General features: G+C 57.2%; 1 protein-coding gene across 11 annotated transcripts in view; it reads left to right on the top strand.

The window, feature by feature from the left end:
• The first annotated feature begins 690 nt into the window (after positions 1-690).
• The window catches only part of ABCA3 (ATP binding cassette subfamily A member 3), a 40,952-nt gene continuing 26,670 nt past the window's right edge, over positions 691-14,972 (top strand). For 2 of the 11 annotated variants that reach the window (XR_003522929.2, XM_027610261.2), the window contains exons 1-7: positions 4,850-7,505; positions 8,324-8,663; positions 9,295-9,492; positions 9,605-9,869; positions 10,688-10,815; positions 11,467-11,632; positions 13,349-13,608. Coding sequence is in view for 10 of the 11 variants with exons in the window: in XM_027610261.2 (XP_027466062.2) it covers positions 9,439-9,492; positions 9,605-9,869; positions 10,688-10,815; positions 11,467-11,632; positions 13,349-13,608 (873 nt within the window). In the remaining variant the exon portion in view is untranslated. Of the gene's footprint in view, positions 864-4,849; positions 7,506-8,323; positions 8,664-9,252; positions 9,493-9,604; positions 9,870-10,687; positions 10,816-11,466; positions 11,633-13,348; positions 13,609-14,972 lie in introns of those variants that run through there. The other 9 variants (XM_027610262.2, XM_027610263.2, XM_027610266.2 and 6 more) reach the window with 9 other exon arrangements.

The following is a 14,972-nucleotide window of genomic DNA, read 5'->3' as shown; positions in this document are numbered from 1 at the left end:
GCTCGTCTCCCAACAACCTTGGCAAATGGTTCACGTTTTGCTTATCATTTCCATAGGCACAAGCAAGAAATGACCCGGGGTCAAGTTCGCCCTGCCAAAAAGGGGCGACACTAAGCTCTGCCCCCAGGACTAAACTGGCTCTCTCTGCTCAGGGCCCCCCGCCAGGCTCGTCTCCGTTTGTTTCTGACTTTAACAACCCTAAGCCACGACCTTCCAGCTAAAGTGACCCCAACCTGGCCTCATGACCCCCAGGTCTCCCCGCCCTTCTCAACTCTGCCCCATGGCCCTGGACACACCAGGCTGCTGGGCTTTCCAACCCGCCTAGCCGTTTTCTAGAAAGTTCCTCATCCTCCATCCAGCACCCCCTGGGGCCCCCGCCCCCCCGGCAGTCTGCACCAGGCCCAAGGGGGCCAGTCGCCCTCCCTCCGCAACACAGGGACCCGCGCCCGAAGAAGGACAGTGCTGGGGGGAATGGCTGGACCGCCAGCGAAGGTCGAGGAGGTTCAGAAGGCGACTGCTCCAGCCGCTCCCAAGCCCATGTGGACGCCACCACGTCCCGCCCCGAGTTCGGCGGGCAGCGCGCAGGCGCGGGCGGGGCGGGGCGTCGGGCTGGCCGGGCACCCGCAGGGCTGCCCCATTGCGCACGCGCGAGCCGGCCGGCGCGCCCCCTGCAGGAGCCCGAGCCTGCCGGTCAGCGCCTGCCGCAGGTTGCAGGCGCCCCCTCCCCGCCGGGCGTCCCAGCCGCTGTCAGCACCGGCCGTCGCTGTCGCCGCCGCCGCAAGGCCGAGCGCAGCCGGGCCCGAGGCAGGGGACCCCGCAAGAGGGCAGCGCGCCGGCCGCCGCCGCCCTGGCGCCGAGGGTCGGTGAGTGCCGCCGGGACCCGCCGCGCGCGCTCACTTGCTCCCGGGGCTCGCGGCTCCGGGCCGCCCTCCGCCCGGCCGGCCTGCCCCCTCGGCCGCACCCTGCTTGGCCGGCCCGCCCCGGACCCCCCACCTCCGCGGCCGCGCGCGGCCCCGCCCGGCAGGTGCACCTCGCGGGGCCGCAGCGCCAGGCCGCCCTGACTCAGGCTTCCCCTTCTGCCGAGCTTCTGGGCGTGTCCCCCTCCCCGCGGGCGGCTTCCTCGGCGAACCCCGGAGCTGGATGCGCCGCGGCACCCTTTGTACAGAGCGGGGAGGGTGGACCCTTTGGCGTTCGTCCGGCAGGCAGGCGCTCGGGGCAGCCGCCCACCACAGCCTTGCAGCCCCCAGGCCGGGAGCGCGGAGCAGGGCCGCTGGGATGCTGCTGGCTCATCCTTCGTGCTGAGATTCCCTGGGTGGGTGGGAGTGCTTCCCCACCCCGGAGTTCGGCCTGCGCCCAGCCCTTCATTCCCGGGAGCCAGAATGGGAGGGCGGGCAGTGGTCCCGTGCTCATGGTGGGAGCTGTGCGGCGGACAGAAAGGCGTGCATGCCTGGTCTAGGTGGAGAGGCCTGCAACAGCCCTCAGTAACCTCTGGGGTCCGTGGTCAGTGGGTCCATGGTATGAATTTGCGTTTACACCGGTATTGGCATTCACACACTACACTGTAGCTTCATGAGGGCAGGTCCTGTCTCCTGCACTAGGGTTTAGGACGGACGTGTACTTGGTGCACATTTGGTGTGCAATCCAGAGCCCCCTCCTCACTTCCTTGGATATGGCCTAATGAAAGCCCATTGCCTTATCCGGTATTTCTGTTTGTTGACGCCTTTGCCTCCTGCACTGTGAGGCCACTTACTGCCGGCCCTGGGCCTGGTCAGGGCTTGGGTTCCCAGCACAGAGCCAGAGCCTGGCACAGAACAGGGGATGGAGACACGCTTGTTGAATGGGTGGTTGACACCCCATGACAGAGCGGGGACCTGGGCAGGGTGCAAGTGAGTCAGGCTGGCTTTTTTTCTCCTGAGCAACTGTGTCATTTGATTCTGAACAGTTGGGTGCTGCCTTCTGTAAACTTGAAAAGATCAAGGCTCTTTTCCTCTAGAAAGTCTGCATCAAGCGAACATAAGAAAAAGGGAAAATAGGTAAAAATTGGATGCCCTGGGAATCCCCTCGCTCTTCTTTTTAAGTCCTTGCAGTTTTTTTTTTTTTTTAAATTGCCCACTTGGTCATCATATCTGACAAACAGGATGACATCGTTCCCTCTCTGGTGATCTCCCATCATGCTGACGACACAGCCGTTTAGAACAGGAGAGATCAGCTCAGGTGGCTTTTTCAAAGACACTAGCCTTACACGGTGTGTGTGCCAGTCTCGTGGGAACCTGTTTTGACTTAGTCTCAATGGGGAAAGCCCGGGAAGACTCCCCACTTGACTGTCTCTTCTCCAGCCCTGCCTCCTGAGATGACAGTAGATTCATCTGCTCTTGAGTTGGTGAAGGGGAAAGAAAACATTCTAGAACTCGGGGAGAAGGATGGGCAAGGCTCTGTGCATGATGGAAAGATTAATTGGATGTGGTCCCTGCTCTTGGGGACCTTAGGATGGAGCTAAAGAGAATGATTTATTCACAAGTAACTGTGACATCAGACAGAATGAGACAAGTACCATTTGACACATTGGAAAAGCTGTTGCGGGTGTCCAGAGGTGGAGGGGTGGCTTTCAGCAAGAGCAGAAGGTCTGAACCCTGGCTGCATGGTAGAATCACCCCAGGATGGGTCCCCTGCCCAGGCCAGAGCCCAGAATCTTTAGGGGTGGACCTCTGATATCAGTTTCTGAGTTAAAGCACCCCCAGAAGATTCCATTATGCAGCCAGGATGAAGAATACCTGGGCCAGGGTTGTCCATGGCTGCTTCACAGCGGGGCTGGGATTGGACAGGGAGATGATATTCCAAGAAGACAAAACCCCAGTAGGCCCAGACCCTCTTGGGAAAGTGTAGAGCGTGTCAGTCCCCATCCCCCTGAATGGCTCAGAGATTTGGAGTCACCAGGCAGACAGGTACCTTTGCAGGAGCTGAGTAATGAGCTTGCTGTGGAAGACCCATGGTTACCTGTCCCTGGGGATCCTCAATCGCCTCATTACCTCATTCCCTACACCCAGAGAGGCAGAATGGCTAGCAGGACATGAGTGGGACCGAGGCTCCAGCAGGGGTGAGCAAAGCAGGAGGCAGACCGATTTTGTGGAACTCTCTCCTCATAGCTTCCCTTGGGCCACGCCCCCTGTCTTAAAAATACACCCCACCAAGCCCTGCCAGGAGCTTTTCTGTGAACTCAGAGCCATAGGATCCCAAGGAGACGGCTGCCCCAACTCTGGACTGGGTGGTTGGTGGTGTTGAGTGCGAGGCCAGCAAACTAGGTCTCTGCCTGGGCCTCCGATGCAAGTGACCACAGCCTTGAACCCAGCCTCCTGGGGCTCCTGGACAATGACCGAGCCTCGTGGGTTTGTTCCTGCCTCATCCACGCAAGGGCCACTTGTGTAAATACGTCATCCATAAGCTTTTTCTTGCGTGCTGCTACATGTAAAAGAATTTAAGTTTGCACCCCCATGTATTTCATTTATTTATACTACCGTCCTGAATATCATGGACACAGAAATACACACAAATATAGACCTTTTAAAGGGATGAGAGGCAAAGTGAACACGGTCAAATTTGTGCAGCGTATTAGTGCTACTAGATCAATCATAAAAACGTGGATGTTTTAATTTTTTTAAGTAGTCGGCACGCCCATCATGGGGCTCAAACTCACAACCCCAAGATCACGAGTCACACGGTCCACCGACGGCACCAGCCAGGCGCCCCATCCCATATGCTGTTTTTCAAAGAAAGCCATGTGAGCAAGTCTGCATCCCGTTTATAAAGTCTTGGTGAACCCTAAGTCCTCATCTGAAGGTTTGGTTCTGGGTTCTGTTTATTTTGGTTCCTGGTTCTGGTGGTGTCGCCGGTAAACGCCATGAACCTCGTGAAGCCATGTAGACTGTGCTGGGAGCCCAGGACTTGCCTTTCTCTCCCGCTCACCAATCCCACGAGGGCTCTTGCCGCGGTGGGGGGGGGGGGCGTGGGGGGTGGGTAAGCATTCAGGGGCTGCTGGGGCAGGTGGAGCGTCTAGCTCCGGATACTATTAGCGTGTGCGTGTGCATGTAGATGGCGCTGCCCCTGGGCTCCACACATCCCTTTTCATAAATGCTCCATTCCTAGCCCGGGTTGTTTTAAAAAACTGCAACTCTCACTCATTGTCACCTTTTCCTTGAAGGGACAGATTTGAGTGCGTTGGCTTAAGAGAAATGAGCTAGCTGACACAAGGCGGTCCGTTGTCATGGAGAAAAAAGAAAAAGGCCTCCAGATTTGGAACTTTTCTTGAGAGAAAATATGTATTTCCTCCTTAAGTTCTAAGTCCCGAGATGACCGGTAACCCTTCCTGTCACCAAGGGTATTCACAGTCACTTCCCAAATCCTTACAAAGTATCATAATGCTTCGGCCATGATTTTGTGTGTTTTAATTGCACCTGAACGTCATACCCTGCATCACATGAAGTCCAGCACGTGTGCGAGGCTTAAACTAAACCAGCGGGCAAGGGCCGCCGTCCCCGTCAGGGTACGTGGCTGCCAGCACACAGACCAGCAGGAGTGCCAGGGTCCTTCCATACTGAATTATCAGTAAAGCCAATTTCCCCCTCACTTTCATTTTATTTTTTTTTAAGATTTTATTTATTTATTTGACAGAGAGACAGCGAGAGAAGGAACACAAGCAGGGGGCGTGGGAGAGGGAGAAGCAGGCTTCCTACCGAGCAGGGAGCCTGATGCGGGGCTCGATCCCAGGACCCTGGGATCATGACCTGAGCCGAAGGCAGACGTTTAACCGACTGAGCCACCCAGGTGCCCCAATTTCCTCCTCATTTTTAAAGAAAAATACTTGTGAGTGCAGTTTCTCACCATTCCTTTTGTCCAGCAGATGGTGTCTCACACCCTGCCTGGAGGCTGGTGGTAGGCTTGGCTGGCGGGGACCACCCTCTAAATGCACCTGCTGCTTTCCTCCTATGCTTTACAGTGTTGACTGCTATTTAGACTTCGCATCTGCAGAATCCACTGAAATAGACCTTTTCACATGTTTACTGTGCACCCCCCTCAAAAAAAATACACATACCCCAAAAGATGAGATCATGTGCTGGGTAAACAATCAGACAAAACACCTGGAGATCAGCATTACTGCCCATGTGGATACCCCCTGCCCGGCACACTGTCTTGGCACAGCATCCGAGGCCTTGGTCGGCTTCCCTTTCTGGCTCATTCCCACTGCTCCCCGCCCAGGTTCTCGGAACCACGGGCTGCTCCCCACACACGCTCTTCCCCTCCACCCCACCCCCCAGCTACCAGGATACTCGACACCAGTCTCCGGTGCCCCCTGCTCCCGGGAGCCTTCCCAGAGCCTCCCCCGTGTCAGGCGCGCACACGCGCGCACGCGCACACACACACACACACACACACACACACACACACACTTGATTTCAGTCCTCTCCAGAATCTCATGATGCCTCCTTTGGCTCCAGCTCCAGCAGTTACAGTACACAGATGCGTTCGTGGCCTGTGAGCATCTTGGGGTGGGAATGTTATGATTTCCACTTCCACACCCTCAGCACCCCTTGCACAGCAAACACTGGGCAGATGTTTGTGGGAGGAATCAATGCTTTTTTGTCTTGTGTGTCATAGAAGACCGCAGATTCTACCCACAAGCATCAAGTACCTATTTAGAGTGGACACACATAGACCTTTACTACCACTCACTGTAGTGGACTCCCCGTGTCGATAAGGAAATGCTTTCCTAGCTGAGCTGGGTCCTCACCAGCCTCGGTCCTGGCCAGTGCCACCAGTAAGGCCCTGTCTCTATTCCACACCCATGGAAAGAGGATAAAGCTGTGCTTGTCTGCCCTCTGCGTGACGTGTGGAGGCCCAGTTTCGTGGAGACCTCTTCTTCTCACCATGCCGTCCTCCAGGCCTGAGCAGACTCAGGCTTCCCTGGAAGGAGATGCACTGAGCTCGGGATGTGATGGGAACTCGTGACATAACAGGGTGAGTGCCCTGCCCCGGGGCCCTGTCCACTTCCGCTTGCTGGCCTTCAGTCTTCCTCAGGAGTGACCTCTCTAGAAGCATTAACACTGCTGTGTTCCATGTATGCTGAAATAACCTATTTTGCACGGGCACATGGACAGTGGATGACAGATTCAAGCCTGTAATGAAGAAATCCACAGATGAGGAAGCTGAGGTGTCTGGGCTCTGAACATGCACCCGAGTGGCCATGGGGGCTTATAACTGGCACAACCCATAACTCTCGTACTCATGAAAGTTACTGGAAAAGCCCTCGGGAGAGGAATCCTGTGTGTCATCACAAGAGCTCCCCAAAACCAGCAGGCCACAGGCCACAGGATGCACTCACTCTGGACCAGTTCAATCACTCACCTAAAAAGCAAACACCGAAACACTCAACACTTTGTGTAACGTTTAATATTTTAACAGTGAGCAAACAAGCCTTTTAGTAGGGGAAAAAAAAAAAAGCTCTCCCTTCCCTTCCTGGCTCTGTCCCTAGAGGAGCGAAGTGAGCCCTGGAGGGGAAGTTCTCAGCCACTCTTGTGGGGCGGAGGCGGCTTCGCAAGTGGCCCCCACCTGAATGTTTATCTTAGAGTAGAAGGCGTGGGGCTGGCTCTGCATAACCTCTTCTGGGGACTCTGTGCCTCAGTGTCGAGTGTTTTGAGGAACATTTAACTTCCTTTCCTCATGTACATTTGCTTTCATAACCAGAAAGTTGTCCAGATTTTGTAATTCTGGGAATCTCCTTTAAATTCCTTTCTGCTCAAACAGAACAGATACAAGTAAGGCGTTCGGTAGGACTTGGGATGCGGCCTGGCATGCACAAGGCAGCCGGCCGGGTGCTGGAGGGAGGCCAATAAATACCCACGAAGGTAGCGGGGCTCAGGGGATAGTTTCTCTGTTTGTTTTCCAAGGGTGCATTGTGGGAGCAATGCATACAATTTTATAAAGATTTTACTACTTTTCATAGACCTGGCTCACAGCTTTCTTGCTGTGTGAACAGGACTGGGTCCTTCCTCCTCCTTTCTTCGTCGGTAAGAGGTGGTGATCGCAGAAGCAAGGCCTAGGTGAGCGTGTCTAATGTGAAAGCTCCTTCTATTTCCACGCATCAGGAGGGAACAAAGACTCACCCTTGCAGTATCTGTTTCCCTGCATCCACATTTCTTTGTTATTGGATCTGCTCTGTTTTAAGTAACACGCTTGCGATCTGTTTTGGTCTCTTTCTAACTTGGTGAGAGGTGCTTTTTGGTTATTTTCCAAATTATGCTCTAGCGCCCTCCTTTTGCCCAGAGGTCCTGGTAGAGTCATGCCAGCAAGTCCTGGGCCCCTCCTGATGTCCCGTGAGGCGTCCGTCACCACGCTGCACTCAAGAGGCCCGCAGGCCCCACCCCAGAGCCCTGGTCACAGAGCTGCCTCCTCCCAGCCAGTCCTGCTGTAACCCCAGAGGGAGACCACGGCCAGGAGCCTCTCCCAGGACCCAGGTCAGTGCACGGGTGCTGCTCTCAGCCTCGTAGGGACTGTGGGAACGTGGTCAGTCTGTCTTTCTGTCCCCCCATCTCCTCGAGCCGGAGAGACAGGAGTAAGCACGGGGATGTGTCCTTTCCTGGCCAGACTTCTCCAGAAGTCTGACCAGAAGACTTCTTTGAACTGTGACCTTTTTATATTCCCCTCTGGGGAGAGGAAGAAGGTTCACCCTGGTCAGGCCAGGTCTCATCGTGGGGATGGCAGGCCCTGCTAGAGGCACTGCCATCCCCCATCTGACCTAAAGCACTTCTAGAAACCTTTGATAAACCACAGGGCCTCGTGGGCCTCATTATTTTTTATTCTTTTATTATTTATATTCTTTTATTAACTGTCCACAGCTGATTTTATGACACTTTTTCCACCTTGTTAATTTTGAAAGAATTTGGATCATTTGTTGACATTTAATAGCACTTCATGCTACTTTAGCTTTAATCTCTTCACATTTTAACCACATGGTTAATTAAAAGCATATTTTAGGTTGATTTGTAAATAACTTCTTGCAGTTGTGTTCTCTACAAGTATTCACTGAGGACCCTTAAATGCGTGAATTTTGAGTAACTATCCTCCGACAGATATGGACAGCCACATCGTTTCCAAAAAAAGCAAGAGTTTAATTTTAAGAAGAGTTTCAGTGGAAATGACTTTCAACTGATTGGGGCCAAATGTAAAGTTGGCCTTTCTGAGAAAACACCAAGGAGCTCTCAAGGCAGGTCCTCTGGGCATTCACTAAGGGACGTTTGTCTGAGGGCTTGTGCTCTCTCAACCCGCCTGGCAGGTTGTGTGGGGCTGCATCCACCCGCCCGCGCAGGGAGTCAGTTCACTGAGCTCAGAACTTCCCGCATACGACACACAGGCTTCTCCCCACTTTCAGGACCGTGAGCACCAGGGGCCTATCTCCACTCCCCCTGCGCCCTCACCGCCGTGTGGAAAGGAACCAGGTGCTCGGGGGGGGTGGGGGGGCCTCCACCTCTGCCGCCCGCGTGCCCACCCTGGGTGGGCGCAGCCCCGTCCACCCCCAGGCCTTCACGCCCGCAGCTTCCGGAACACAGTGGTGCCGTGTCCTGGGCGTCGTGGGGTCTTCCTGAGCTCCTTCAGACCACCTCCTTCTGCAGCAGGTGAGTGTCTCATGTGCGCTGGGCTCCGTGTCTCTGCCACTCACACTAGAAGTCTGGGGAAATGCATTTCCCCAGGCGGAGGGAGGCCTTTAGAAATCCCCGCTCTCGTTTCTGCTGGGTCTCCCGTAGGACAGCCTCTCTACAGCCCTGCACGGCCATATGTGCCAGGTTACTCCTACGTGACATGGGGCATATTTTCTCTGGAGGAAAATGACCACTGTCACGTGGAGGCCACATACCAATGCTCATGGTTAAAGCAGGAAAAACTGGTCCTGAGGGCCATCGTTCCACCCACGGGTCTGCCTACCACGTCCTGTCCCCCAGTCAGCCAGGCTGGCAAGGGCCCCCTCCTGGGCCTTTCCTCCCCGCCCCACAGCTCTGGGCCAGCCAAGTGTGCTTTCACTGGTTCTGTGACCGTGGCCGTGGCCAGGGTGGCCAGTTGGCAGGAGAGGGGTGCAGGGGGGATGCGCAGAGAGGTAGCACATTCATCTGAACCACAGGGGACACCTGCATGGCGTCTACTGCAGGATGAGAGCCCCTCCAGCAGCACGTGGCCATAGAGCCCGTCACTGAGGGTGTGTCTCTGCAGGAGACCGGCCACTGCCTAGCAGCGTGCTTTCTCCGTGGGCAGACGGAGCAGAGCTGGTGTCTTTCTCTGGTGGCAGACAGGACGTGGGGACGCAGGAGGAGGGCTTGTGTCTGAGGGGGGTCTCCCGCCCCGGGGCCCCCAGGTGCACCACGGCTGCTGCATACCCGGCCTTCCGTCGGCCTGAAGATGGCCGTGCTCAGGCAGCTGGTGCTCCTGCTCTGGAAGAACTACACTGTGCAGGTAGGTGCGTGCCCCCATGCACCGGGCCCCAGGAGGGGAGTCCCGAGGGAGGGCCCCGTGACCCCTGCTGGCCTCGCGCTCCCCCAGCCGGTGCCTTCCCTTTCTCTTGTAGAAGCGCAAAGTCCTGGTGACCGTCCTGGAGCTCTTCCTGCCCTTGCTGTTCTCTGGGATCCTGATCTGGCTCCGCTTGAAGATCCAGTCAGAAAACGTGCCCAATGCCACCATCTACCCTGGCCAGTCCATCCGAGAGCTGCCCCTGTTCTTCAGCTTCCCACCTCCGGGCGATGCCTGGGAGCTCGCCTACATCCCGTCCCAGAGCAACGCCGTGAAGACCATCACAGAGATGGCGCGGAGGACGCTGGTCATCAACATGAGAGGTGAGGTGTCCTCTGGGTCCCCTCCCGTCCAGCTATGGGGGATGAGCCCAGGTGAGCCACCCCGGCCAGCGGCCAGACTCAGCATCTGCCCTTGTTGGCGGGTCACTTGTTAGAAAATGGGGACCACATGGGTGACCCCTGGAGCAGCACGGGCTCTGGAATCGCTCCCGACGGTTCATGGTGGGGACAGCTCTGGAATTCCACGGGCAAGGTGTGCCGTGAGTGCGCCCTGCCAGCACCTTTCCTGGGATGTGGTTTTGGGGGGATGGTTCTCGAAAAAGGCATCGGGAAGCCCATTGGGGACACGCCCAGTACACGCACCTGTCCCCTTGCCTCACTCTTTGCTTCCAGGATAAAAAGTGTTACCGCTTTTCCTGCCTCCTCTTTGGCGTACACCACCCATGGCCTGGTGGACGCCCACGTGGCAAATGCTCCGGGGGAGGTTCTTGGCCCTCACGGAGCGATGACAGGAAGCCCTTTACGTGGTGTGGGGTCTGGTGACAGAGAAACCATGTGACACACGACATTAGTGTCCACTCCCATCATGACACCCCACATGGCCTGAGACAGAGGCCACCCCGTGCAGGGAGGCCGCCTCCAGCTCTCCCCAGAAACCCCGCCGCCCTGATGGCAGGGTGCTGCTGGTCCCCATGGCAGCCAGTCTCTCTGACCCCCCACGAAAGCCTCCTGGACTCTGAGGACAGGGGTACAAAGCCCTAGAGAAACCTGGACATTTGCAGTCTTTTCCTGAAAATGACCTGAAGCAGCCCGATTTCCCAGTAGAACAGGCGCTCGGGCAACTCGTGGCTTTCCCACAGCTCGCGGCTTTCCCTCGGAGAAGGACTTTGAGGACTACATCAGGTACGACAACCGCTCCTCAAATGTGCTGGCCGCCCTGGTGTTCGAGCACACCTTCAACCACAGCGGGGAGCCCCTGCCGCTGGCGGTGAGGACCCCGCCCCACAGCCCCTCCCCCTCCTCAACCAGCCCAGCCTGTGAAGGCCCTCTGCCCACCCCCTGGGCCATGCCTGGCTTCACCGCAGGGCCGGCAACCCCGGCTGGGTCCCCGCCGAGGGCACCCTGGTCCCACTCTAGCCCGTCGGGCCAGCGCCACCGGGAAAGCCTGAAGAAGGCAGCCAGCGGCCCGCTGCAGACGCCTTAGTCCTCGCACATGTCCCCTGTGCGCTGTCAAGTGGGCAGTGGGGAAAGGAGCGGACACGTGGGACTTCCGGACACCAGCACTAGAATTTCAGTTATTTAAAACACAAGGAAGTCTTCCTCTCTGGTGGCATCAAGACTGGGAAACGATCCAGTTCCTCTAGCATTATTTTGGGGGCCCTTCACTGATGATCAGGGCACCTTGGGTGCAGAGTTCCCAGAGGAGGCTGGCAAGAACACCCTGGGGGCGCACCTCAGGGCTCCCTTCCCCACCCAGGGCAGGGCTACTCACCATGACGCGTCAGGACCCCGTGGGTGTTGGGGGGGTTGCGGGGGTGCAGAGTTCACAGTAACGAACCCCTAAACTCTCTCATCGGACACAATGTTTGCTTCTCTGTCTGGATCCCTCAGAGTGGGTGCTTTTCTCTTTGTTCCGTAGGTGAAATACCACTTACGGTTCAGCTACACACGAAGAAACTACATGTGGACCCAAACAGGCTCCTTTTTCCTGAAAGAGACGGAGGGATGGCACACCACTTCGCTCTTCCCACTTTTCCCAAACCCAGGACCAAGGGAGCCCGCGTCCCCCGACGGCGGAGAACCTGGTGAGAAGCCGCAGCCGCGATCCCTCCCAGGGCTGCTGACGGGACGGTCACAGGGGCCCCACCTCATGTCCCTCAGCAGAAATACTCCTTTAGGGCTGTTCAGTCTTCTGCCGCCTAGAGGGAAGGAAGCGTCCAGGAAAGCTGGCTCTGATGGGTTAAGACACTCCCACATCCTTAGAGGCGCTGTCCCCACTTCTCCGAGGACGCGTGCTCCTGAAGGAAACTTCTGTGTCTCAGTCTTAAAGGGGCTGCTATTGGCATCACGTCTGTGGGCTTGGCCTCACGCTTCCTTTCCCTCCGTGGCCTTTGCTGTGCACGGTTGTGTGGGCTTCGGGAGCTCTGTGGTCCTGGAGCAATTGTCCGGGGTCTGACTGTACGAGTGGGGTGCTTGCTGAAGCCGGCTCTTGGCTGGTTGTGCCCCCTCAGTGTGTGTGTTGGTCTGTCCCGTGTGGCCTGGGCAGGCACGCAGCATGTGCGTCTCCCCCGAAGCACGGCTGCCCTCCTGGAACGGAGCTGGGGGTGAGCAAGGAGTAGTAGCCCACTCCATGGGTCCCGGGCAGCGGCAGGGTGTTGCGTAGAACAGAGGGTTCCACCATCTGCAGGAGACAGAGCGTGTCCAGGTTTTGGTGGAAAGAACCAGTAATGTACCAAAACGAAGCGCCAGGCGGCCAGGCAGGCGGGCAGAAGGAAGGGAGGCAGCAGCCCGTGTTTAGAGACCATGGCTGGTGCCTGAGGCCAGCAACCGGAGAGACTGTCCTCCTGTTTTTGGGTACAGTTTCCTAAGTTTGGAAGCATATTTCACTAGGTATAAATTCAAAATTTGCCTGAGAAGGAAAAGCAAGCAGGAGCCTAGGGAAAGCATTCCAGCCAATGACAAGGGTCCACGTCTTTTTATGTTGAGGACTCAATAGTCCACGCCAGGTGCGAGCACACGAAGGCCCCCAAGCCATGGCAGGGACGCAGACCAGGCACATAGCACAAGCTCGGCATGCTCCCCCAGCCCCGTGTCCACACCTCAGACCCACGGGGTCCCCAAAGGGAGTTCAGCCCCTGGAAGAATCAGAAGGAAGGAGAAGATCCACATGCTGAAGGTGTTCACCGTGGCTTTGTTTCTGGTCACAGACCTTTTGGCAGGGGGAGTGGTTGACGACAGGTTGACCCCTCAGGGCCGGGAGCAGCCACACCACAGTGGCTAACACGCAGGCCAGGCTCTGCACTGGAATCCCTCGCCCTGGGTCTGTCACTCCTCCTCCCGCCTCGCCAGCAGACTTTTATGACAGAGCATGTGGCGGGCGGTCAGAGAGGGCCAGCAGAGAGAGCAGAAAGCACTCGAAGGTCTGAGCAGTGGCCTTTGGACTGTGATACCTGCCTGTCTTGCAGGTGCTAGCTCGGGTGGATGGAAGTAAGGCTGCTACTCAGCGGGCCTCAAGATAGCAGGATTACTGTTGATTATCCTGGGGGGCCCGACATAGTCAGCGGGGTCCTCCAAAGTGGACAAGGGGGGCGGAAGAGAGGGTCAGACCGGTGCCACCTGGCTGGCCTTGGGGCTGCAGGAAGGGGTCGTGTGTCGGAGATGAGGATGGGGCCTCCTAGGGGCATTAGGTGGCATCGCTCCTTGGCCCTGTCCACCAGGGAGACCCCAGTACGGCTCAGGGCATGTGGCTGAGTGAGCGAGCAGCACCCGTGACGTGGCTTTTCCCACTGCTCCGCGCTCAGGGTACATCCGCGAAGGCTTCCTGGCTGTGCAGCACGCAGTGGACAGGGCCATCATGCAGTACCACGCCAACGCCTCCACACGTCAGCTGTTTGAGAAGCTCACCGTGATCGCGAAGAGGTTCCCTTACCCCCCTTTTATTTCGGACCCCTTCCTGGTCGCCATCCAGTACCAGCTCCCCCTGCTGCTCATGCTGAGCTTCACCTACACCTCGCTCACCATCATCCGGGCCGTCGTGCAGGAGAAGGAGAGGAAGCTGAAGGTAGCCATGCTCTGTGTGGCTTCTGACTGTCTCAGCGGGTTGGGTGCAGGCGCCATGCCGCCGGGGGGGGGGGAGGCCGCGGGCGGGGCGCTGAGCCACACGAGCAGCCAGATGTGGGGTGGAACGCCCACCGTGGCGCCGGAGATCCCAGGGCTTCTGTGAAATCAAGCCCGGTGCATCCAGGTCTTAAAACCCTGATAAAGCACCACATGTTGTGTGCAGTGCACTGAGCCCTGACATGTTGAAAAGACCATGGTTTGGATGTGCTAGGTCAAGCAGAACACAGCGGTAAACTAATTTCACAGGTTCCTGTTAACTTTTTTGCTGTGGCCACTAGAAAACTCTAAATTATATACCTACTCACATCCAATTCCTGCTGAACAGAGCCACCCCAGAGAGGCCAAACGTTTCGGTTCGTGGCCGTGCAGAAGGCCCGTTCACTCTGCATGGGTCAGGCACAGCTGTAGGTCTGCACCACCAGGTGCAGTGGGACGGGGGTAAGGAGTATGGAAGGTGTCCTTGCCTTAATCAGGTACAGCTGCGCAATTGCGTCACCCATAAACTCATGCCAGTGACGCTGTTGAAATTACCCAGACTTTATTTGAAGTTCTTCCTTCGGCAGCAGCTGTGACACTTAGCATATTCTCAAAGGTGCCACATCTGTGATCAGGAGGGCTTGTAAGCAGGGGGCCGGGAGAGGGGCCGGAGTGCTGTCTGTGTGGGTGCGGGACGGGCCGGCGGTGCAATGGTGTGATGTGGATGCTGGGGGCCGGGAGAGGGGACGGGGGCTGTCTGCGTGGGTGCAGGACAGGACGGTGCTGCAATGGGGTGATGTGGACACTGGGGGCCAGGAGAGGGGACGGGGTGCTGTCTGCATGGGCGTGGGATAGCAGTGCAATGGTGTGACGTGGACGCTGGGGGCCAGGAGAGGGGACGGGGTGCTGTCTGCGTGGGTGCAGGACGGGATGGCGGTGCAATGGTGTGACGTGGACGCTGGGGGCCGGGAGAGGGGATGGGGTGCTGTCTGCATGGGCACGAGATAGCAGTACAATGGTGTGACGTGGACGCTGGGGGCCAGGAGAGGGGATGGGGTGCTGTCTGCGTGGGCACCGGACAGTACGGCCGTGCAGTGGTGTGACGTGGAAGGGGTTAACAGCAGATGTGAAATGGCTCAGAAGCAAATGTTTATGCCCACAGATTCATGGATAAAACCAACATGGCAGAATGTTGAATGATTGTTGAATCTAAGTGGAGGGCGGGGGCATGCTGGGTGAGGGGCAAGGTGAGCTGATCCCGCCAGAAGCAGGGAGGGCATCCCAGGGGGGCAGCACCTAAGACCAGGGAGATGGAGGAGGAGGGCAGGG

The sequence above is a fragment of the Zalophus californianus genome, chromosome 10 (assembly GCF_009762305.2).
Source record: "Zalophus californianus isolate mZalCal1 chromosome 10, mZalCal1.pri.v2, whole genome shotgun sequence".
NCBI lineage: Eukaryota > Metazoa > Chordata > Mammalia > Carnivora > Otariidae > Zalophus > Zalophus californianus.
This window is presented reverse-complemented; position numbering and strand designations above follow the sequence as displayed.